This window comes from Habropoda laboriosa, unplaced genomic scaffold (genome assembly GCF_001263275.1).
Source record: "Habropoda laboriosa isolate 0110345459 unplaced genomic scaffold, ASM126327v1 scaffold111, whole genome shotgun sequence".
In the NCBI taxonomy this organism is placed as follows: Eukaryota; Metazoa; Arthropoda; class Insecta; order Hymenoptera; family Apidae; genus Habropoda; species Habropoda laboriosa.
In genome coordinates, this window is record NW_017100293.1 from 1,295,595 (window position 1) to 1,320,176 (window position 24,582).

Sequence of the window (24,582 nt, forward strand, 5' to 3'; positions counted from 1 at the left end):
GAAGCTGGTGTGTTCAGAGGGCTCACAGGCGGTCGATTTGTATTTGAAGAGCGCTATCGAGGGTGTGGTGATAAAGTGGGCCTACTTGGTGAATGACGTTGTCATTCAGGAGTCGGGCGACGCTTTCGACAACGGACAGAACCCGACGCCCGACGTCGAGCTTGAATTTTGGTCCACCAGGCTCGCGAATTTAAGGTAGACGATGCTTCATTTCTACGAAATACTCTGCTTTCACGGAAAAAATTTCTTCTCATTGATAGCAATTTAACCCTTTTATTACTAAAGACGACTGACTACAGTTATTCGTAATTAACGGAGGTAGTTCACATAATTGACGGTGCTGAGTATTCACAGCAGAAGTTTTCAATGTCTCAAGTTTCTCAACGAGAATAATTTATTATTTATCTACGCATCAAGTGGCCACTGTTTCCCCTTTCTCTCACTAAGAGTAACTATAGTCACCCGTCAAAATTTCGCATAATAACTAATATTCTTTTGCTCCAATTTTTCTGAGTTTCGAACAGTTTACCAAGCCTTTACGCATCGAGTGATCACAGTCGTGCCGAAAAAAAATTAGAAAAAATTCAGAAAGCGGTGTCTCCTTCAGGTACATTTACGACCAACTGCAAGAGGACCGAGTGAAAAAAATGGCTAGCATCCTAGAGAAAACAGACAGCGCGTATCTGCCCTGTTTCCGCACTCTGTTCGACAACGTGGTGTCGTCAATGGCCGAGGCGAGAGAGATATCTCTGTATCTAACCCCGTTGGCCAAGTTCTTCAAAGCTGTCGAGGAGATCGACTTCTCCGAGGCTAAGCCGCTAATGGCCACCTTGATACACGCCGTTGGATTAGCTTGGTCGAACTCTGGTTACTATCAGACCTCTTCCAAGGTGATCATCGTGCTTCGACAGATTTGCAACCTGTTGATACAAGAGGCTCGCCGATTCCTCGACCCGACCTCCATCTTCCAGAGCGACGTTGACGAGGCTCTGCAACGTGTACAGATATCCAGAGGTTCCGATCGAACCGTGATTTTTTAGACAAGATTTTTATGCATATCTTTATGAATATAATTATTAGGTGTATTTAGAAATGAATTCTTTGGAATTTCGGAAAGGCACCGAGTTTCTATCGCGATGGTATTCGCAGAGAAATGGCAAAAGGTCGTTGACGATAATGGAAATTATTTCGATTCTTGAATAATTTTCAATTTCTGAATTCTTTTTAAACGAAACTTTGATCTTACTCAGAAGTCGGAAAGAACTCATTTCTACACCTAATTAAGAAATGGAAGCTAGATGGACAATTGTTTCATTCACTAAGTATTGTAATATTCAAAATTTCCATAAATGCATCAAAATCCACAGTCTAGCGATCCTGGTTCACTTGACACATTAGCGCCCTGAAAATCCGAACGAAAGTTCCGAGAAAGAAGAAACTCCAGCCTCGAAAACTAAATTTCACAGGGATTCTCGAAGAGTTCAAAAGAGAATTCGAGGCGAGAAAAGAGATGCCCGCTATGAAACCTCACGCGCCACCCTGGACCTTCAATTCCAGCGCAGTTTTCACCCGACTAGACGCTTTCCTCAAACGTCTCATCGACATAGAATGGCTGTTCAACACGGTTATGGAATTTTCTAAATTGGAGAAGATCGAGATAGGAGGGATTCTCGGCAGATCCCTCAGTACGAGGATCGTGAACGTGTACAAGGAGTTTCAGCAATTGTTCGTGTCTTTCACGGTGAGGGCAAACGACGCCCTCGAGCCGGACGACGAATCTTTCGCGGTCGACTGCGTCAAGTTCAACGAGTCGATCACGGATCTCGACAGCAAATTGGCGGCCATCCTCTGCCAGGCCTTCGACGACTGTGGAAACCTCGAGAGCGTCTTTAAGGTACACTTCAAAAATCCTCCCAACCTTGTTACATTCCCTTCTTCCGTTATTTTTTAATCATTTCGACGAGGAGAGACGGTTGGACGAACGAATTTCCGGTTTGCAGCTGATAAACATCGCTGGGACTGTGTTGGATCGACCAGTGATAAGCAAACAATTCAGAGATCGTTACTCGAAGATTTTAGAATTGTTGAACGTCGAGTTGACGGTTGTCGAAGTGCTTTTTAATCGTGGAACCAGAGGTGCTTTGATCAATCTTCCGCCACTTGCTGCTGCTTTAACGTTCACCTGTATGCTTCGACAACGTGTGGATTTGCCTGTCCAATCTTTTAAAGCTGTTCAACATCCGTGAGTAATTTTAGATGGAAATTTGCATTTATCGGTGTGGTATAGAAATGAAAACGGGGTCCTTTTGGTTGCAGTATAGTGAACAGCGTGGACGGTAAGAATATAGAGAAACGATACGAGAGACTGATCGAGATTTTCAGAGAGAAGGAGGACGAGTTATTCACAGAATGGGCTGAGAGTGTACCTGGTACAGTGGATATTGGGCTAAATCGAAATATATTGGCCCGCGAGAAAGATTCTACGCTTATTCTGAATTTTGATCCGGAGCTGTTGGGTGTTCTGAAGGAGGTGAACTACTTGAAACAGATGTCGCGTGCTGACATCCCTGAAGAGGCAATAAAGGTGTCTGCCTTTTGATCTTAAAAATCCTCTATCGCATTCTCTTCCGTTCCTCCGTATATTCTATTTTTTAATAAATCAATATTTCAACTTTTAGCTTTAATGTTTCCACTTTGAAGTTAGTACTGTGTGTCCCTCCAAAAAATATTCGACACGTATCCATGTTGAAGACGTGAAAACAGTCTGAAAATTGGGGACGAAAAATATCTCGAGAGCTATGAAACTTGGAAAAAATTATTTTTTAAGATCAACTATATAAAAAATTAAATAAATTCAAAGCAAATTTGATGCTTTTTCTTCCTATCTTAGTGACAACTCTACACTAAAATTACACCATCTACAAAAATATCTCGAGAACTAAAAGACATGGGAACCGAATTTCTTTTTTAGGAGAATTCCAATTCTACGATGAATTAAAGAAATAAATTTCCTTCGTCACATTTTAAAGCAAATTTTATGCTTTTCCTTCCTACAGAAAGCTACAGAAAATCACTTACAATCACTTCTTTTCGTTAAAATTACACTAAGCGTTCGTTCACGCTTTCCACCAGGTATCAGAGAACGTAGAAACCTTCCGGAAGTACCGCACACTCCTAGGCGCCACCGTGTTATCCTACAACAACGTCCGCAGGACGAGCCGGCGAGTGGAGTTCCAGCTGATAAAGAACGAGATAACGAGGATCGATAGCCTGGTGTCTCGCGGCGAGACCGAGCTATCCTGGAGATCCCACGGCGTTCTAGAGTACATCGAGGAGCTGTCGAGCCTCGTGGAGGGCCTCTGGTCGCGGATCAAAGCCGCCCAGACGAACGTCGATAGGATGAAAACGACGCTGGACTCGTGGTCGAGGACTCCTCTCATCGAGAGGAAGGATCGTCGCAAGGACGCTTTGTTGTCGTTCGAAGAGAAACCGGAGAAAGTATCGAGACGTTACGGAGAGGTCGAGAGGGCAGCCGAGCAGATTCACTCGTTGCTGCAAGAGAACAAACTTCTGTTTCGCGTGACCGACGAGACGGAGGAACCTTGGCTGAGATACGTCGTCTACGTCGATGAGATCGTCATGGAGTCGCTTAGAAGAGCTGTAGGATGCTCGTTAGGTGAATTGCTTCAGGTTAAATTAACCCTTTGCACTCGAAGGCCCTTTTTTTCTATAAGGAAGTAGCAGATCGGAGCTTGTTTGCTCGATGCAATTAATGAAATTGTTTTAAACTAACGTAGAAATAAGGGTATACATATGTAATATTTTTATGGTATACAAGACCTTGCAACACTTCGTTAGAAGTTGGTTCTTTCAAAGTGTTTCGTTGCTGAGGTGTCCATAGACCTGCTGTCCTGGAAAATATCAGGTGTGCCTCCGTTAATTATTCACCAAATGGTAAATGTAATAGTAATGTCGCTTCTGAGTCGCCTCTCGAGTGCAAAGGGTTACCCCTTACGTCGATAACCACAATTCTTGTCTATTCTGTCGTCCAATTTTAGTAGTTTTCTGACAAGAAAATTCGAAGCAAACGAATTAAACGAATTGCAATCTTTTACCTGGAAGATCAAATATTTTAAGTGAGAAAATGTGCAAAAGGGTGTTTAAGGGTTAACTCGTAAAACTAAAGATTGCAAAATTTAATTAATCTACAGCACATCAGCTTATGCACTGAAACAGTGAATAACCGACCCTTAGATACACAGTCAGGAAAAGAAATCAGAGCGACAGAGTCTGAAATATGAAACTTTCTCAGTTACAACCTCGCTCTTCTCTTTTTTAACCACTTCAGGATACCTAGTAGAGAACATGGACTCGAACGGAAGAACAGAGCCGCTGTTCGAAGCAAAATTAGAGCTAAGAGAGCCTGATCTCTATTACGTACCCTCCCTAGAACCAGAGGATCCAGAAAACCTAGATCAATTGATCCTCGCTCTCTTAAACGACATCATTGGCATGGCTGCGTTGGTACCAAGATTGAAGCAAGATTCTGCAGGATATTCGGAGGAGCTGGAGGAAGATCCAGATATAAGAGGAATGAAGAACGAAATAATGGGCAACGTGGGAAGAGCTGTAGAGGAAGCTACGGAATTCTGCAACAATTTCGAAGGTATATACGTGTAGAGGAGATGGTCGCGTAGACACGTTCGCGCCAGCATTGTCCTTCCCTTTCTTTGTCATGTTATTTTATCAGGCTACGCCTATCTGTGGTTGGACGACAGGGACATGGTGATGCAACAGTTCCTCGAATATAGCCGGCAATTGACGATGGAGGAAATGGAGATGGCGGCCGTGCAGGATCCCAAGGGGCCAACGAGGTCGCCGCCGAAAATGGAGCAATTCCGCGAGCAAATCGACCTTTACGAGGGCCTCTATCTCGAGATCGAGGAAATGGACGCGTCGAAAGTGTTTTGCGGCTGGTTCAGGGTGGACCTAAGACCCTTCAGACACTCCGTGCTGAACATGGTCTGCAAATGGTCGAGCATGTTCAAGAGGCATCTGGTAGATCGCGTGACCACCAGTCTTTCGGATTTGGGATCCTTTATTAGGTATTTTCTTCGTTGAACTGCACTATTTTCAGCGATTTCTAATCGGTGGCTTGGATTATTCGAGGAGTAGTGGAAGTTAGAGGAAGGTGAATGAACATTTCTTCGTTAAAAAATATTTTCCAAAGTTTCAGAAAGTTCTGAAAATTGTCGTGCACCATGACAAAATTCTTCAAATTTATATATTTCTTTGTGTATGTTTCCTCCCTTAAATTGCCCGTAAATTTCAAGGTTTCTTTGTTAAAAAAAATTAGATTCCGTTTCTGAAAACTGGTGCACCATGAAAAATTTCTTCGAATTTGCCCTTGAATCGCCCTATTTCGCGCGATTCTAATCGATACATTCGATTATTCGAGGATCAAAGGAAAATATTTCCTGCAAATTCCAAGCTTGCTTCGTTAAAAAAAATTAAGCTCCATTTCTGAAAACAAAATTCTTCAAATTTATATCTTTCTTTGCTAAATTATCTCCCTTAAATTGCCCTCTTTCGCGCGATTCTAATCAACACCTTCGATTATTCCAACAGCAATAGAGACATTGCATTGCTCATCTTCTTTCCTTCCCCACGACCTCAAGTTTATTTTTCGTTACTTGTATCCAGCGTTTAATTGAATTCACAGGCGAGCAGACGAAGGACTGCTCCAACCAATCCACCCAGGAGACTACTCTGCCATAGTCAGTGTCATGGGCTACCTTCTCCAGGTAAAAGAGAGGCAACCAACCACAGACGAGATGTTCCAGCCGTTAGAAGAGACGATAGAACTCTTGAAATTCTACGATCAAGACATTCCCGAGGAAGTGAACGTCCTGCTTCAAGAGTTACCCGAACAGTGGTCCAACACGAAAAAACTAGCACTCATGGTGAAGCAGCAAGTGGCTCCTCTGCAAGCAGGTACTTCAAAAACACTCTGCTCCCAAGTTTCTCAACATTTAGTCAAAAAAACACCACAGGTGAGGTGTCCAGGATAAGAGGAAGAATTTCTGCATTCGACACGACGATAACTCACTACAGAGAAGCCTTTCGACGCTACAGCTTCTTCAAATACGACTGTCAGAATCCTTACGAACTTCTAGACGAAGGTCACAAAGAGATTATGATGTTGGAGCGACAGATGAAGGATATCCAAGAGTCTGCTTCGCTGTTCGAAGTGATGGTGCCAGAGTTTAAAGTGTTGAGACAATGCAGAAGAGAGCTGAAGATGCTGAAACAGCTCTGGGACTACGTGAACATTGTCAGAAGTAGCATAGAGGGCTGGAAGACCACACCGTGGAGGAAAATCGACGTGGAGAACATGGACATCGAGTGTAAAAAGTTCGCCAAGGAGATAAGAGGTCAGTGACGATCTATCGACAAGTAAATTTCGAGGTTTCTTTGTTGAAAAAGTTCCATTTGTGAAAAGGAAATTCTTCGAATTTGTATCTTTCTTATTTTCTCCCTTGAATTGCCCTATCTCGCGCGATTCTAATCGGTACCTCCGATTATTCGAGGAGCGACGGAAATTAGAGGAAGACAAATTTAATATTTTTCGCGTAAATTTCAAATTTTCTTCGTTGAAAGAAATTAAGTTCCGTTTCTGAAAACTGTCGTGCACAGTGACAAATTTTTTCAAATTTGTAGCTTTGCGCACATTTTCTCCATTGAATTGCCCTATCTCGCGCGATTATAATCGGTACCTTCGATTATTCGAGGAGCGACGGAAATTAGAGGAAGAAGGTGAATGAAATTTTTCCGTGTAAATTCCAAGCTTTCTTCGTTAAAAAAGCTTAACTTCCATTTCTGAAAACGAAATTCTTCCAATTGACATCTTTCGTTGCTTTTATTTTCGTTGATTAAATCTACCAGCTCTGGACAAGGAGATGAGGTCCTGGGACACTTTCGTATCGCTGGAGGCCACTGTAAAAAATATGCTGACTTCTCTGAGGGCAGTTGCCGAGCTCCAGAATCCTGCGATTAGGGAGAGACACTGGAGACAGTTGATGAACAGCACCAAGGTATCTCCAGGGTTGAGAAAACGAAGGATAGGTTTGCGAAACTGATCGATTCGGGTGTGTCGACGCTCGTGACGTATTCTTTCCGAGGAAAATTTGTGTATTTTTTTATCGAGGATTTTTTGTATGGGAATTTTTACGGGATCGGGTAATTTTTCGTGGAAGTGTTCACTAAGGTGTTAGAATTAGTTGCACCGCTGTACATATGCTATCGGTGTTGCAGAAACTGGGCGACATGACTCCAGAAATGACCGTAAGTCCACTTGTAAATACGCGCACGTTGTTCTTCTTTAAAATTATCGAGCACTGATGTTCTATAAGTCACTGTCACGATTAATTTAAAATAATGAATTATCTCGTCGGTGCATGCAGCACGTGTATGATTAAATAATTCTTACGTCTCACGAAACACTGCTATTTTTTATTAATGTACATCTCACTGTATATTTACTTTATTGAATAAATTCATTTTTCATGGAGAATGTTTCATTTCTTCGACACCTTGCTTGACTGTTTTATTTAGAAATTATTTACGAACGATCGCATTGTACGCGTGTATGTTGGAGAATATGGTTAGCAATGATGGCTGCGCTTAGGTGAAATTTGTCATGGACGAATCGACTACGCTGGCGGATTTGCTGGAGTTAAATCTTCACGAGTGCGAAGAGGAGGTGAAGAATATCGTGGACAAAGCTGTGAAGGAGATGTCGATGGAGAGGTATATGAGGGAGTTAAATGCTACGTGGTCGAAAATGGAATTCGAGAAGGAGATCCATGCTAGAACTGGGGCTACGTTGATAAGAGCCAGTGAAGAATTGATAGAAACTCTGGAAGAGAACCAGGTACTATTTCGTAGTGAATTAATTATCAATTAAGTGTTCAAATTCAAATATTCAAAGATTCAAATACAAATATTGAAATTCGAACATTTCGAATATAAATAAATTCAGAGTAGGTATTCAAATTTAAAATTTAGTCAATCAAATTCAAACTATTCGAATTGAAATACTCAAATTTGAAATTTAGCCAGTCAAATTCGAACTATTCGAATTTAAATATTCAAGTTCTAAAATTTAAATTCAATCAATAAAATTGGAAATTTAGCCAATCGAATTCAAAGTAGGTATTCAAATTTAAAATTTAGCCAATCAAATACAAACTATTCGAAATCAAATATTCAAATTTGAAATTTAGCCAGTCAAATTCGAACTATTCGAATTTAAATATTCAAGTTCTAAAATTTAAATTCAATCAATAAAATTGGAAATTTAGCCAATCGAATTCAAAGTAGGTATTCAAATTTAAAATTTAGCCAATCAAATTCAAACTATTCGAATTGAAATACTCAAATTTGAAATTTAGCCAGTCAAATTCGAACTATTCGAATTTAAATATTCAAGTTCTAAAATTTAAATTCAATCAATAAAATTGGAAATTTAGCCAATCGAATTCAAAGTAGGTATTCAAATTTAAAATTTAGCCAATCAAATTCAAACTATTCGAATTGAAATACTCAAATTTGAAATTTAGCCAGTCAAATTCGAACTATTCGAATTTAAATATTCAAGTTCTAAAATTTAAATTCAATCAATAAAATTGGAAATTTAGCCAATCGAATTCAAAGTAGGTATTCAAATTTAAAATTTAGCCAATCAAATTCAAACTATTCGAATTGAAATACTCAAATTTGAAATTTAGCCAGTCAAATTCGAACTATTCGAATTTAAATATTCAAGTTCTAAAATTTAAATTCAATCAATAAAATTGGAAATTTAGCCAATCGAATTCAAAGTAGGTATTCAAATTTAAAATTTAGCCAATCAAATTCAAAAACTTGAAGTTTAGCCAATAAAATTCAAACTTTTCGAATTCAAATATTCAAATTCTAAAATTAAAATTCAGCCCATAAAATTGAAAGTATTCAAATTTGAAATGCAGCCAATCAAGTTCAAACTATTCGAATTCAAATATTGAAATTCAGCCAATAAAACTGAAATATTAAATATTAAACATTTCAATTTGCAACACTTCCATAAATGTCTATTCTCGAAATCCCCCCAGGTTCAGCTGCAAAATCTGATCACATCGAAATTCATCGCCCACTTCCTCGAGGAAGTGTCCAGCTGGCAACGAAAACTGAGCATCGCGGACCAAGTAACGACTATCTGGTTCGAAGTGCAACGCACCTGGATGCACCTCGAGAGTATCTTCACCTCCTCGGAGGATATTCGAAGGCAACTACCTGTCGACGCGGAGAGGTTCGATCGAATCGACAAGGAATTCAAACGGATGACAGAGGAACTGTCGAGAACGCCAAACGTGGTCGAGGCTACGAACAAGGACGGCCTCGTCTCTTCTCTCGATATCCTGCAGAAGGAATTGGTGCTCTGCGAGAAAGCCTTGGCTGAGTATCTCGAAACGAAACGTCTCGCGTTCCCTAGATTCTACTTCGTTTCGTCCAGTGATTTACTGGATATCCTGTCGAATGGAAATCAACCGGAGGTTGTGGCCAGGCATCTCACCAAATTGTTCGACTCTATGGCCCGATTGAAATTCGACGACGTTCAGGCCGTCTCGAAACGTGTATCGGGTATGCCAAATAAAATTGCTTCCTTCCAAGTTCCTCTCCATAAATCACTGAGAATTTTCTCCTTCTCGAGGAAATATTAGGTCGTCCCGTAAGTCCCTGTCGAATTTTAGAATTTCGATCGATATTTCCAACGAACCTTTAAATTCGAGAAGAAAAAGGAAGCGCTTTTTCGTTTCATAATTTTTTCCTATTTTTTCGTAGCACTCTATAGAATTTCCTTGGATTTGCATTGAAATATTTTTCGCTTTCGGCGCGAACTTATGGGATCACCTAATACGTACTATCTTCCATAACCATTCCACCACTTTTCCTTCGCTCTAAACCCAACCAAAAACGAGCTAAACATATTTTCACAAGAACACAAATCTCCATCTCCTTTGAAGGTATGTTCGCCAAAGACGGAGAGTACGTAGAATTCGCAAACTGCGAGATGAGCTGCGAGGGAGCAGTCGAAGCTTGGCTGAACCGTCTCCAACAGGTCATGAGAATAACCATAAGACACTATTTCAGCGAAGCAGTGGTCGCCTACGAAGAAAAACCTCGAGAGCAATGGCTCTTCGACTATCCAGCTCAGGTTTCTCTTTGCGGAACTCAGATCTGGTGGACCACCGAGGTGAACATAGCGTTCGCCAGGCTGGAAGAAGGCTACGACAATTCACTCAAAGATTACCTAAAGAAACAGATCTCTCAATTGAGCATACTGATCACTTTGCTAATCGGCGAACTGACCAAACAAGAGAGACAGAAGGTGATGACGATCTGCACGATCGACGTGCACTCGAGAGACGTGGTTGCCAAGCTGGTTCAGTCGAAAGTAGAGACGTCTCAGGCCTTCCAGTGGCAGAGCCAACTTCGCCATCGTTGGGACGAGAAGGAGAAGGATTGCTTCGCTAATATCTGCGACGCGCAGTTTAAATACTCTCACGAGTATCTAGGAAACACTCCTAGGTCTGAAGAACGTCTCTTTTCCTCCTTCTTCGCGCTTAACCCTCTCGCTACGCCGCCACTGAACGAGATCCCACGCCAAAAGTGTACACTCAGGGCCACGATATAGCGAGGTCGTAAAATCGGTCAGGCGTCAAAGTAACCATGTTTTAGTATGATATAATTAGATAAGTAATTGGAAGCATGGCCAGGACCGTAGGAAGAATTGTTGTATCCAGCGAAAGTCAAACTGATTCTAATCGCGTGCAGCTAGGACAATTTAGGGTTTCTTCCCTCTGGGGAAAGCCGCTTTTGGAAGTACGGTTACAGGTAAAAGTCTCATTCAGGTCTTTAACATCTTAATTTACCTGCTCGGTATGTAAAAGATTCTCAGGTATGTAACACTCTGGCTATAGTATCTCAGATTTTTTTCATAATTTTTTGTCGGACAGAACAAAAGAAATGAAGTCTGAAATGAGAATGATGTTTAGGTCGATAACTACCCTAATAATAGGGGTAGAGGGTTAAAACTTTCAGGAAATGGTCTTCCTACGAAGCTCTTTCAATTGACGTATCACACGTTTCACGTGGTTCAGGGGCATTTTTACCACACTTTTTGGATGCCGGATATATCCAGCGTTCGTAACGAAAGGGTTAATTTTCAAAAATCTCCCAACTGCTACGCTCAATTTTCCATTTTCTCCGTACAGATTGGTGATAACACCTTTGACAGACAGATGCTACATAACCCTGACCCAGTCTCTTCACCTGATCATGGGCGGAGGTCCGGCAGGCCCAGCAGGCACAGGAAAAACAGAAACCACCAAAGATCTAGGCAGAGCTCTAGGTATAATGGTCTACGTCTTCAACTGTTCCGAACAGATGGACTACAAATCCTGCGGGAACATCTACAAAGGTCTAGCTCAAACCGGTGCCTGGGGATGCTTCGACGAGTTCAACAGAATCACGGTGGAAGTCCTCTCAGTGGTAGCCGTTCAAGTGAAATCGATTCAGGACGCGATCAGGGACAAAAAGGAGAAATTCAACTTCATGGGAGAGATAATCGGCGTAGAACCTACTGTCGGTATATTCATCACCATGAATCCCGGCTACGCGGGACGTACAGAGCTTCCAGAGAATCTGAAAGCGCTGTTCCGACCTTGCGCGATGGTCGTGCCTGATTTCGAGCTGATCTGCGAAATTATGCTCGTCGCGGAGGGTTTCCAGGACGCGAGGATCCTCGCCAGGAAGTTCATCACGCTGTACACGCTGTGCAAAGAGCTGCTGTCGAAGCAGGATCATTACGACTGGGGTTTACGAGCGATAAAGTCTGTCCTCGTGGTCGCCGGAAGCTTGAAGAGGGGAGATCCCGGCAGACCGGAAGAGCAAGTGCTGATGAGGGCTCTCAGGGACTTCAATATTCCCAAAGTCGTCTCTGACGATCTTCCGGTGTTCATGGGACTGATAGCCGATCTGTTCCCAGCGTTGGACGTTCCCAGGAAGAGGGACGTCGAGTTCGAGAAGATGGTGAAGCAGGCTGCTGCAGATTTACTGCTGCAACCGGAGGATGGCTTCATACTCAAGGTAGTTCAGCTGGAAGAGCTGCTGGAAGTGAGACACTCTGTGTTTATCGTTGGCACCGCGGGATCTGGCAAGACGCAAGTGTGGAAGACGCTGTTTAGAACGTATCAGAACATGAAGAGAAAGCCTGTGTACAACGATCTGAATCCCAAGGCTGTGACTAACGACGAACTGTTTGGAATAATCAATCCAGCGACTAGGGAGTGGAAAGATGGACTTTTCTCGGTGATAATGAGGGAACAGGCTAACTTAGGAGGAGAAAATCCTAAGTGGATCGTTCTGGATGGGGACATAGATCCTATGTGGATCGAATCTTTGAACACTGTCATGGACGATAACAAGGTTCTGACTTTGGCTAGCAACGAGAGGATTGCTCTGACACCTGTGATGAGATTGATCTTTGAGATTTCTAATTTGAGGACTGCTACACCTGCTACCGTGTCCAGAGCAGGCATTCTTTACATCAATCCTCAGGATCTAGGCTGGAATCCTTACGTCACCAGCTGGGTGGAGAGGAGAACGTCTCCGATAGAGAAATCGAACTTGGTGATGCTGTTCGACAAGTATATTCCTCCTTGCTTGGAGACTTTAAGGACCAGGTTCAAGAAGATAACTCCGATTGCTGACATGGCTCACGTTGAGATGCTCTGCCATCTTCTTCACTGTTTACTCAAGCCAGAACTGACTTCCTGTGATTTTCTGAAGGAGCACTACGAACTGTACTTCGTTTTCGCTGCTGTATGGGCGTTTGGGTCCTCCATGTTCCAGGATCAGATGATCGACTATCGAGTGGAGTTCAGTAAATGGTGGACCAACGAGTTCAAGCAAGTCAGGTTCCCTTCTCAAGGTACTGTGTTCGATTACTATATCGACACTGAGACGAAGAGCTTCGTTCCATGGACTCAACGTCTTCCAAAGTTCGAACTGGACCCTGAAATGCCTCTACAAGCTGTTCTTGTTTACACAGCTGAGTCTATCAGGATCAAGTACTTCTTAGACCTATTAATGGCTGAGAAACATCCTGTGATGCTGGTTGGAACAGCTGGCAGTGGAAAAACAGTGCTCGTAGCTGAGAAACTCCTGCAGTTGCCTGAGAATTACGCGGTGTCCAATGTCCCCTTCAATTTCTACACTTCCTCGGAGATGCTACAGAAGATCCTGGAGAAATCTCTGGAGAAGAAAGCTGGCAGGAATTATGGACCACCAGGGAACAAGACTTTGGTGTATTTCATCGACGACATGAATATGCCCGAGGTGGATGCTTATGGAACAGTTCAACCACACACGCTAATTCGTCAGCACCTGGATTATGGTCATTGGTACGATAGAACGAAGCTGACGTTGAAGGATATTCACAATTGTCAGTACGTCAGCTGCATGAATCCCACTGCTGGCTCTTTTACTATAAATCCAAGGTTGCAGAGGCATTTTTCGGTGTTTGCAGTCAGTTTTCCTAACGCTGAATCCCTTACGACGATTTATGCTTCTATTCTGTCACAGCACTTAGCCAACATCGAGCATAGGTAAATTCTGACGACTGTACAAGTGGTTTTAGGTGATGTTTCTCGTTATTTATCAATGCTTTAGGTTTCCTAGTTGCGTTATCGACTTGTGCAACAGCATAGTGCAAGGATCGATCCAACTGCACCATCGTTGTGCACAAATGTTCCTCCCAACAGCGGTGAAGTTCCACTACATCTTCAACCTTCGAGATCTATCGAACTGTTTTCAAGGATTGTTGTTCAGCGGAAACGAGTGTCTGCAGTCTTCTCTGGACCTGATCAGACTCTGGCTTCACGAGACTCACAGAGTGTACGGGGATAAATTGACAGACGAGAAGGATATAGAGAGCTTCTCGAAGTTGCAGCTGGATATTTTGAAGAAGAACGTGGAAGAAGTGGACGAAGGAGCTGTCTTGCAGAAGCCTAATATCTACTGTCATTTTGCGGGTAAATAAAGGACTTCCAAAGGTTTGGAATATTTTAAAGATAAAAGTGGTAGAAACCAAGGAAAAATTTTGAGGGACCCAACGGGAATCGAACCCGCGACCCTCAGATTGGCAAGCTGAAACACTGCGCACTACGTCAATAACGCCCCTTCTATTTTTCCTTGTCGGTTTCCCTTTTGAGTACGTAGGCCCCGATACTATTGGACGATTGCAAAAGCACTTTTCATTTGAAACTCGTAAAATGAAATGAATAATTATTTGAAAATAAAACACAAGCGGTGTATCTTTCGATAGGAATCTAACATTACGCTAAAACAAACATCTGTGCCGATAAGGTTCCCGCCACCTCTGAAAGTCGGCCACGAACTTTTGCAATCATCCAACACAGAAGGAAGAGACGAGGAGGATAATAATAGCAACAGTGGAAATATGTGTGATCTAGTAAATAAGTAATGCACTATTGAACGGAATTATGTAAATTTTTGTGGTGGTCCTGAGCGTGAGTATGACACTAGAACGACTGTTTTTGCTTCCTTAGAGTCCTCAGGCCAGCACGAGGTGCAATAAAACAGGATTCAAAAGTCCTTCCTTGCTTACGCGTCGTAAAAAGCGTATATGCGCGTCGTATCAGTGAATTCTAACAAATTCCATATAATTTGGGATATTCCAAGGATAGAACGAAGAGAGGGGACAAATTTCTGAATTACAGGTGGAGTTGGAGAGCCGAAGTACATGCCAGTGAAGGACTGGGCGACGCTGCACCGATTGCTATCCGAAGCAATGGTCAGTTACAACGACCTGGTGGCTGCAATGAATCTGGTGCTGTTCGAGGACGCGATGATGCACGTCTGCAGGATAAACAGGATCCTGGAGTCACCGAGAGGCAGTGCACTGCTCGTGGGAGTTGGTGGTTCAGGGAAACAGAGCTTATCGAGATTGGCCGCGTTCATAAGCTCGTTGGAGGTGTTCCAAATTCAGTTGAAGAAGGGCTACGGTATTGCAGATTTGAAGCTCGAGCTAGCTGTGTTGTATACGAAGTCTGGCTTGAAGAATTTAGGTCTGGTGTTTTTGATGACCGATGCACAAGTGGCGAACGAACAATTTCTCGTGCTGATCAATGACATGCTCGCTTCTGGCGAGGTGCCGGATTTATTCGCTGAGGATGAAGTGGAGAACATTATAGCAGGTCTGTGATATGTGCAGGATGGTTAAGAATTGTAGGATAATTGGAGGGAAATGAGTATCTTGCTGAGATTTTAGAGAAATGGTTGTCTATGTTGTTAGACAAAAAATCACTCTGCACTCTGTTTCTTCTTCTTTAACCCTTATGTCAATAATCACAATTATCGTCTGCTTTATCGTCCAATTTTAGTAGTTTTCTGGTAACAAAACTCTGAACTTGAAGCAAACACGGATAGGGAATGTGCCAAATAACGAATTAAAATCTTTCACCGGGAAGATCAAACATTTTAAGTATGCGAAAGAGACCAAACTTCCACGAAAAACTGTTAACAGGTGTCCGAAACGAGGTGAAAGGCGCAGGTATGCTGGACACTCGCGAGAACTGTTGGAAGTTCTTCATCGACAGGGTTCGCAGGCAGCTGAGAATAGTCCTGTGCTTCTCCCCTGTAGGCTCTACTCTAAGAGTGCGTTCAAGAAAGTTCCCAGCGATAATAAATTGCACGGCGATCAACTGGTTCCACGAATGGCCGCAGGAAGCTTTGATGTCCGTGTCGAAGAGGTTCCTCCAGGAGTTGAACGAACTCCCGGAAAGTTACAGGTAGAGAATCCTCTCTTCTATCGATTCTATCGAACAGAGACACTCTAAGCAACAAATCAACGCAGGGAATCAGCGGCGAAATTCATGGCCCACGCTCACACCAGCGTAAACGCGGCCAGCAAGCATTATTTGGCCAGCGAGCGACGTTACAACTACACAACACCGAAATCGTTCCTCGAGCAGATCAGTTTGTACACCAGATTGCTGAAGACGAAGGCTCACGAGCTCAAGGGCCGAGTGGCTAGGCTGGAGAACGGTTTGGAGAAGCTCAGATCTACGGCTGTGCAGGTGGACAAGCTGAAGGAGAAATTAGCGGTGCAGGAGGTGGAACTGCAGCAGAAGAACGAGGCTGCTGATGCGTTGATAGCCATTGTCGGCATTGAGACTGACAAAGTGCAGACTGAGAAGGCTATAGGTAAATTTGCAGGTTAACCCTGGTGTCAATAGTATAGGAAATCGGGAATCGAACTCGCGACCTCCGATTGGCAAGCCGAGACCTTTGTGCATTACGCCAACAACGCCTTCTTTATTTTTCCTCGTCAGTTCCTTATTTGAGTATGGAGACCCCGATCGATCCTACACTCGACCATACTGCACTGACATTCATCCTCGAATGACCTAATAAGGGCACAACAACACACTTTTCTCACTCAGTGGCACTCAACCGAAGCTCTCTGTTTTGGAGACGTACACACTCTCTTCGTGTTTTCTCATCGCCTGGCTTCATGTAGTCGTGGAAACCTCCATCCCGGACGAGTCCCTATTTGTAGGAACTAAGGAAAAAAGTTGAGGGACCCAACCGAGAATCGAACTCGCGACCTCCAGGCTAGCAAGCCGAGACTTTGCACATTACGCCAATAACGCCCTCTCTATTTTTCTTCGTCGGTTCCCTATTTGAGTATAGAGGCCCCGATCCTACAATAGCCACAATTGTCTACTTTATCGCCCAATTTTAGTAGTTTTTTAATGAAAAAATTCCTTGAATTTCAGATAAGAAAATATTTCAAGTGAAAATTGTGCAAAAGGGTTAATCGAGCCTTGCACGGTGCATTCAATGTTTCTCTTTTTTCAGCCGACGAGGAGGAGTGCAAAGTAGGTATAATAGCAGAGGAAGTGTCCAAGAAGCAGAAGGAGTGCGAGATGGACCTGGTGAAAGCAGAGCCAGCTCTGTTGGCTGCCCAAGAGGCTCTGAATACGCTGAACAAAGCGAATCTCACGGAATTGAAGTCGTTCGGTTCGCCACCTGGGGCTGTGACCAATGTCACTGCAGCTGTGATGGTCCTCTTGGCTCCATCTGGTAAAATACCAAAGGACAGGAGTTGGAAAGCTGCCAAGGTACTTGGAACAAACTCACAGATAGACTCTACCAAACCATTCACCTTCTCCCGCTCTTCTTCAGATCATGATGGCCAAAGTAGACACTTTCTTGGACTCCTTGATTAATTACGACAAGGAGAACATTCATCCAGAGGTGATCAAGGCTATCCAACCTTACCTAAAAGACTCCGAATTCGAACCAGAGTTCGTCAGATCGAAGTCAGCTGCGGCTGCTGGTCTCTGCGCCTGGGTGATCAACATCATCAAGTTCTACGGAGTATTCTGCGACGTGGAGCCGAAGAGAAAGGCTCTGGCACAGGCTAACGCCGAGTTAGCCGCTGCTCAGGAGAAACTCAGTGTTATCAAACGCAAAGTTGTCGTATGTAATTGCTAGTGTACTTAATTTTCAACGAATCCAACTTGAAATATCGATTTTGTAATAGTCACTGGAGGAGCAATTGGCGAAGTTGACGGCGGATTTCGAGCAGGCGACAGCAGAGAAGCTGAAGTGCCAGCAGGAAGCTGACGCTACCAACGCTACCATTGCTCTTGCTAATAGACTCGTCGGGGGATTAGCCTCGGAGAATATTCGATGGGCAGATTCAGTCGCTAAGTACGTACTGTGCGCCCACGAGAAGATGGCAAGGAGAAGGAATGCAGGTCTGATTGGGTCATACCCCCATAAGCCCACCTTCTCTAACAGAATCGTAGAAATAAGGCACACATAGTGTCATTATTTGCCAAACGCAATGACGAATCGAATCCTATAGCAACCGTGTGGCAGAAGATTTGGGTATTGCAAGTGAGGTACTTCCGTTGTCCCTGTGCCACCCCGTTTGCCATCTTCTCGTGGACGCACAGTACTTTGACCTAAACTACTGTAGGAAACGGAATGCAAAACGCATTTAGAGATTAATAAAATATAATTAGGATAAACAACACCGATAACGCTTTATCGCTTCGCAGAAAAACGAATCCCTCTCGCTAAACTCACACCCCTCGCATTCGCACAAACACACTCGCTCTTGTTTAATAACTCGCCTTGAGAAGGCCACGGCCTTCCGATTTCGTTGCCCCGTTTCGCCTATTCGTATCGCAGGGTTTTCTACGAAAGCAAGCTCGGCCCGCTCTGGTCATTAACCTCCTACACTACCTGAAAACGTAGACACTAAATTTCTACGAAAAACTGTTTCAGTTTCATGCAACAAGCTTCGACTCTACCAGGCGACGTTCTCCTAGTCACAGCTTTTATCTCATACGTGGGGTGCTTCACTAAGCAATTCCGTCAGGATTTACAGCACAAGCAATGGCTACCATTCCTACGTACCATAGAACCCACAGTTCCAATCACAGAAGGTCTAGATCCTCTGTCTTTATTAACCAACGACACTCAGATAGCCAAATGGAACAACGAAGGACTGCCGAACGACAGAATGTCCACGGAAAATGCTACCATTCTGACAAACTCAGACAGATGGCCGTTGATGATAGATCCTCAGGTAGAAGTTTACTTATTACAACTTCGTCTGACAATCTTAAAATCTCGTTTTGCTATGTTTTCTCAGCTGCAAGGTATCAAATGGATCAAACAGAAGTACGGCGAGGAACTTCGTGTGATTAGGCTAGGCCAGAAGGGTTACTTGGACGTGATAGAGCAATCGTTGGCAAATGGGTCGACAGTTTTAGTGGAGAATATCGGTGAAACAGTGGATCCTGTGTTGGATCCGTTGTTAGGTAGAAACTTGATTAAGAAGGGTCGCGCGATCAAGATCGGCGACAAGGAGGTCGAGTACAATCCGCTGTTCAGATTATTATTGCACACGAAGCTGGCTAATCCTCATTACAAGCCCGAGATGCAGGCTCAAACTACCCTAATTAATTTCACGGTGACGAGGGACGGCCTGGAGGATCAATTGCTCGCTGAAGTTGTGAAGGCGGAACGGCCGGATCTCGAGGAGCTGAAGGCTGAGCTCACCAGGCAGCAGAACGACTTCAAGATCACGCTTAACAGTTTGGAAGATTCCCTCCTGTCGAGGTAACTGCTGTTGCCAACTTTCCTCGAGATCTGTCTGCTCGGAAATTTTCACACTGTCGTTGGGTTACTCTAATTAGGTCATCTCGTAAGTTCCTGTCGAATTTAACAGTTTAGATCGATGTTTCCAAGGAATCTTTGAATTTCAGAACAAAAACACACCAGCGCCTTTTCGTTTCATAATTTTTTCCTATTTTTTTGGTAGGATTTTATAGAATTTCCTTGGTTTTTCGTTAAAATATTGCTCGCTTTCGGTACGAATTTGTGGGATCATTTAATTTTTTTCAATTTTACTATTATCAATTAGAGTGTAATTTCTAAACACCAACTTTTTCTGTCGCGAAATGCGTGTAACGTCGGCAAAAATTACTATTACTTGTTTCTATTGCAAGGGTGTGGGTATCGGAGGTTTGATCGGTTACTGAAAGGGTAGAGGTGCTATTTCTAGAAAGTCCGAATTTTTGGGAAGGACGAAATTTATAGCGGAGGTTCTTTAACCTCTTCAGGGACACCGACACATATGCGTACCTTTAAATTTTTCGAAAATTCCAATATTTGGTCGATAGAGAAAATCGACCAATAGATCAATATTTTCTAATTTTAAAGAAAATCGTCCCTGAAGAGGTTAAGCTAATCCTCATTGGCTCACAATAAGTCAGGTACGTTCGAGTGTGTCTGAAAATTCGAAGAAGATATTTTCCACAACCCTTAGAAGGGAAAGTTTTCGAGTACCTATCACTAAGGTTGTACTACTACCTTAATAACTAATAAGCTATATCTCTGCAGAACGACGAAACAATTCTGTCCGCAGACTGTCGTCAGCGGGCAGCAACGTTTTAGGCGACACCTCGCTGGTAGAAAATCTGGAGACGACGAAGAGGACAGCGGCGGAAATCGAGTCGAAGGTGGCGGAAGCTCGTGGCACAAGTCGCGAGATCGACGCAGCGAGAGAGCTCTATCGACCAGCGGCAGCTCGTGCCTCTCTCCTCTACTTCATACTGAACGACCTGAACACCATCAATCCAATTTATCAATTCTCCCTGAAAGCTTTCAGCGTGGTGTTTCAGAAAGCCATCTCGAAGGCGGACCCCGCCCAAGACGTGTCCGGGAGAGTGAAGAATCTGATCGAGTGCATCACCTATTCCGTGTTCATGTACACGACCAGAGGGCTGTTCGAGTGCGACAAGCTCATCTTCGTGTCGCAGATGGCGTTTCAGATACTGTTGGCGAGGAACGAGGTGACCGCCGGAGAGCTCGACTTCCTACTACGGTTCCCAATCACGCCACACGTCACCTCCCCTGTGGATTTCCTTTCCAACACCAGCTGGGGTGGGATAAGGAGTCTGGCAGGCAGAGAGGAGTTCCGGTAAATCGCGTTCAACTTTTTCCTTTCGTTCGGGTTTGATAGGCTCGTTTGTAACGATGGTAGATGGTCGTTGATTGTCGTTGTAATTTTTTCACTTTTCTGGATTTGCTTGAGAAACGTGAGATTCTAGATATTGAGTAAAATAGGGACCGAAGGGTTAAATCCGACAGTATGGAATAAAGAATTAAATTTTTAGAGTTGGAACAAGTTGTTTGACAAACGTAAGATTCAAAATATTACCCAAGTGTCGAAGGATTAAATAAAAAATGCCGAGTAGCATGAAATAATCTCCGAACTGGTGGATGCAAGAGTTCGAGGACTCTGCTATCAGCCAGATTTCCCCGAGAAAGGGAATTAGCTTGTGGAATGCGAGTGCCCGGAGCGAGAGAAATTCCCGCAGGAGTGGAAGAACAAGACGACCATTCAGCGTCTCTGCATGCTCAGAGCACTGCGACCCGACAGAATGACCTACGCAATCGCTGCGTTCATCGAGGAGAAGCTTGGATCCAGATACATCGAGGGAAGGACAGTCGAGTTCGCCAAATCTTTCGAGGAAACCAGTCCCTCTACGCCTATCTTCTTCATCCTTTCACCTGGTGTCAATCCTCTCAAGGTATCCAAGCTAAACAAACAAATTAATTCGCCGCATTTTCTTCGCAAACTTCAATGTTCACTTACAAAAAATTGAACACAGCTTTAATATCGAAAATAATCTGCGTTATTTTGGACCAACTTTTTCCATTTAACGGAATTCCCTTTTTGAAAAAAAAATAACAAGTCGATAAACAAAATAACACTGAACAAAATAAACAGTCGATAAACTCGTTAAGACTACGAAAAAAGACACCGAATTAATTAGTACACCTGATAAACCTCAACCTTCATAATTTATCGTCAATCTTCGATTAAGGACGTGGAGGACTTGGGTCGTCGCTCAGGTTACACCTTAGACAACCAGAATTTCCACAACGTGTCGCTTGGTCAGGGTCAAGAGACAGTGGCAGAGCAAGCAATGGACGTGGCAGCAAAGAAAGGACAGTGGGTGGTTTTACAGAACATCCATTTAGTGAAGAAATGGCTACCATTGCTAGAAAAGAAGTTAGAAATAGCAGCAGAAGGTTCACATGAAGATTACAGGGTTTTCATGAGCGCTGAGCCAGCCAGTACACCAGCAGGTCACATAATTCCTCAGGTATACTTTCAAATTGGTATTACTAGCAACTACTTTAAAAGCTACTGAAAGATTAACGGGAGATGAATTAGGGTATCCTGGAGTCGTCTATTAAGATTACCAACGAGCCACCAACAGGGATGCAGGCTAACCTGCACAAAGCTCTGGACAATTTCACCCAGGAGACCTTGGAGATGTGCAGCAAGGAAGCAGAGTTCAAGGCTATACTGTTTTCTCTGTGTTACTTCCACGCGGTGGTCGCAGAACGCAGGAAATTTGGTCCTCAGGGCTGGAACAAGATCTACCCCTTCAACGTTGGAGACTTGCACATCAGTGTCAGTGTTTTGTACAATTATTTGGAGGCTACTTCGAAGGTGCCTTGGGAGGATCTAAGGTGTGTCTTCGTTAAATGAGGGGTTAAATGGGAATTTAATTTCGTTAGAGTCATGGTGGTGTTAAGTGATGTTTGCGAAAATTTGGAGCTAAGTGCTGAAACGCAGGTTACATACATTAAATAACTTATAAAGAGCGTAATATTGACGACATTAAGGAAATTTAAAAAATTTTTATATAGTTTTTAATTTTTTTAATTTATTTGATCATTTTTAGTATTCTCTGTGTCTCAGAGTAAGGAAATTTTGACTTACTATGACTTTAACTCGGTGGAATAATAAATGAGGATAATTAGTAAATGGATTTAATTGAAATTATTTCGCAAAGATATCTATTCGGAGAGATCATGTACGGAGGACACATAACCGACGACTGGGACAGGAGATTATGTGTCTCCTACCTTGAGGAACTCATGCAGCCCGAATTAGTAGATGGAGAATTGCTGTTAGCTCCAGGTAAGACATTTCTACCTGAAGAATCAATTTTTTTTCTAATAGAATCTTCCATCTCGAAGGATTCCCAGCTCCTCCTAACACCGACCTAATTGGCTACCACACTTACATCGACGAAGCGATGCCTCCAGAATCTCCTTACTTGTATGGATTACATCCGAACGCGGAAATAGGGTTCCTCACGATGACTGCTGAGAATCTCTTCAAGACTGTCTTCGAGATGCAGCCTAGGGACGCAGGTAGCTCTGGTGGTCAAACAGTGACCAGAGAAGACAAGGTAAAGTAATTTCCTTCCACGTCACAGGTAAACATTAATTTATGAAAATTTTCATAAATAAAAATCGAAATAAGTTTTCACAATTTACGAAAAATTGTCTCAAGGTAAAGCAAGTGCTGGACGAAATAATGGAGAAGCTTCCAGAGGAGTTCAACATGGCAGAGATAATGGGAAAAGTGGAAGAGAGGACTCCGTACGTGATCGTAGCGTTCCAGGAGTGTGAACGAATGAATTATCTGACTACAGAGATAAAGCGCTCGCTTCGTGAGCTGGATTTAGGCCTGAAGGGTGAGCTAACCATCACTTCAGACATGGAAGACTTGGAGAACGCGGTGTTTTTGGACCAAGTGCCACCTGTTTGGGCACAAAGAGCCTATCCATCGTTATTAGGACTTGCTGCTTGGTTCGTGGACTTATTGTTAAGAATCAGAGAGCTGGAAACTTGGTCTTCAGACTTTGTTGTAAGTTGAAGATAAAATTGCTAATAAAATTATTCAACTATCCTTCGAATTCTTAGCCCTTTGTGGTCGCTACTTCAATTTTTTTCATAAAGCTAAATCATCCGAAAATCACATTTTTCTTACTCAAAAAAATGCGAGTTTATTGCTTGCGCTCGTAATGTTTCGTGAACGTATATACGAGTCCATCGTCCTCAAAGGGTTAATATCTATATTGTGGGATCAGAAATATAAATAGATGTTTATTTTAGAAAATATAAGAATAACTATAATACTATTTTCCAAACACACTGTCCCTTCATCCCTTCATGGGCCTCTCGTCTGGCTATCGTCGCTCGCCACATTTGCTTAAAACTACTCTTTCCTAAAATTACGATACTACAATATTTTCATCAATTTTACGCAATTCGATGGATGAGAATTTCCTTACACACACACCTAATATTTGTTAAATACTGAAACTGTGCATTTTGTAGTTAAGAGGAATAATTGTTCCAGTTGCCTCCTTCAGTCTGGCTAGCAGGATTCTTCAACCCTCAGTCACTATTGACAGCCATCATGCAGTCTACAGCTAGGAGACATGAGTTGCCACTTGACAAAATGTGTCTACAGTGTGACGTGACGAAGAAGAACAAAGAAGAGTTCACGTACGTCTACCTCATCTTATTAACCCTTCGACAGTTTGTCACATGTGAGACTCGGGCATAGTTTAACTGAAGAGCGACACTTAGGAAGAAAGTGAAAAAGTGACGAGATATTATTAGGGTTATGTATCCCTTGTTTTAAAAATAATTACACACGGCGTAATTATGAAAAAAAAAATACCCGTGAAATATAAATCTTTTCTACCGTAATTCATCATTTTATTAGACTATTAAAGGGTTAAATTAATGTAAATTAACGTTAGGTCAGCTCCAAGGGACGGTGCGTATATCCACGGAATTTTCATGGAAGGAGCTAGATGGGACGTTCAAACTGGCCTCATAGTAGACTCGAAACCCAAAGAACTGTTCCCAGCGATGCCAGTGATCAACGTTCGAGCAATCACTCAGGATAAACAGGATCTGAGGAACATGTACGAGTGCCCTGTCTACAAAACTCGAACCAGAGGACCCACCTACGTTTGGACCTTCAATCTGAAGAGCAAAGAGAAGCCTGCGAAGTGGACGTTAGCTGGAGTAGCCTTACTTCTTCAAACTTAA

General features: G+C 43.0%; 1 protein-coding gene across 1 annotated transcript in view; it reads left to right on the forward strand.

The window, feature by feature from the left end:
- LOC108573842 (dynein beta chain, ciliary-like) overlaps positions 1-24,582 on the forward strand; it is a 25,279-nt gene extending 697 nt beyond the window's left edge. The window contains 35 exon segments of the mRNA XM_017936319.1: positions 1-195; positions 608-1,014; positions 1,467-1,894; positions 2,001-2,242; positions 2,317-2,584; positions 3,133-3,676; positions 4,349-4,666; positions 4,751-5,105; positions 5,723-5,994; positions 6,054-6,434; positions 6,946-7,094; positions 7,315-7,344; positions 7,688-7,933; positions 9,153-9,681; positions 10,065-10,629; positions 11,316-13,709; positions 13,774-14,135; positions 14,844-15,320; positions 15,650-15,914; positions 15,980-16,329; positions 16,987-17,249; positions 17,314-17,610; positions 17,675-17,844; positions 18,427-18,730; positions 18,797-19,266; positions 20,075-20,656; positions 20,875-20,897; positions 20,980-21,242; positions 21,540-21,821; positions 21,893-22,194; positions 22,521-22,648; positions 22,708-22,904; positions 23,027-23,383; positions 23,879-24,027; positions 24,288-24,582. The exon segment at positions 1-195 is cut by the window's left edge and continues 33 nt beyond it. Coding sequence (XP_017791808.1) covers positions 1-195; positions 608-1,014; positions 1,467-1,894; positions 2,001-2,242; positions 2,317-2,584; positions 3,133-3,676; positions 4,349-4,666; positions 4,751-5,105; positions 5,723-5,994; positions 6,054-6,434; positions 6,946-7,094; positions 7,315-7,344; positions 7,688-7,933; positions 9,153-9,681; positions 10,065-10,629; positions 11,316-13,709; positions 13,774-14,135; positions 14,844-15,320; positions 15,650-15,914; positions 15,980-16,329; positions 16,987-17,249; positions 17,314-17,610; positions 17,675-17,844; positions 18,427-18,730; positions 18,797-19,266; positions 20,075-20,656; positions 20,875-20,897; positions 20,980-21,242; positions 21,540-21,821; positions 21,893-22,194; positions 22,521-22,648; positions 22,708-22,904; positions 23,027-23,383; positions 23,879-24,027; positions 24,288-24,582 — 12,859 coding nt within the window.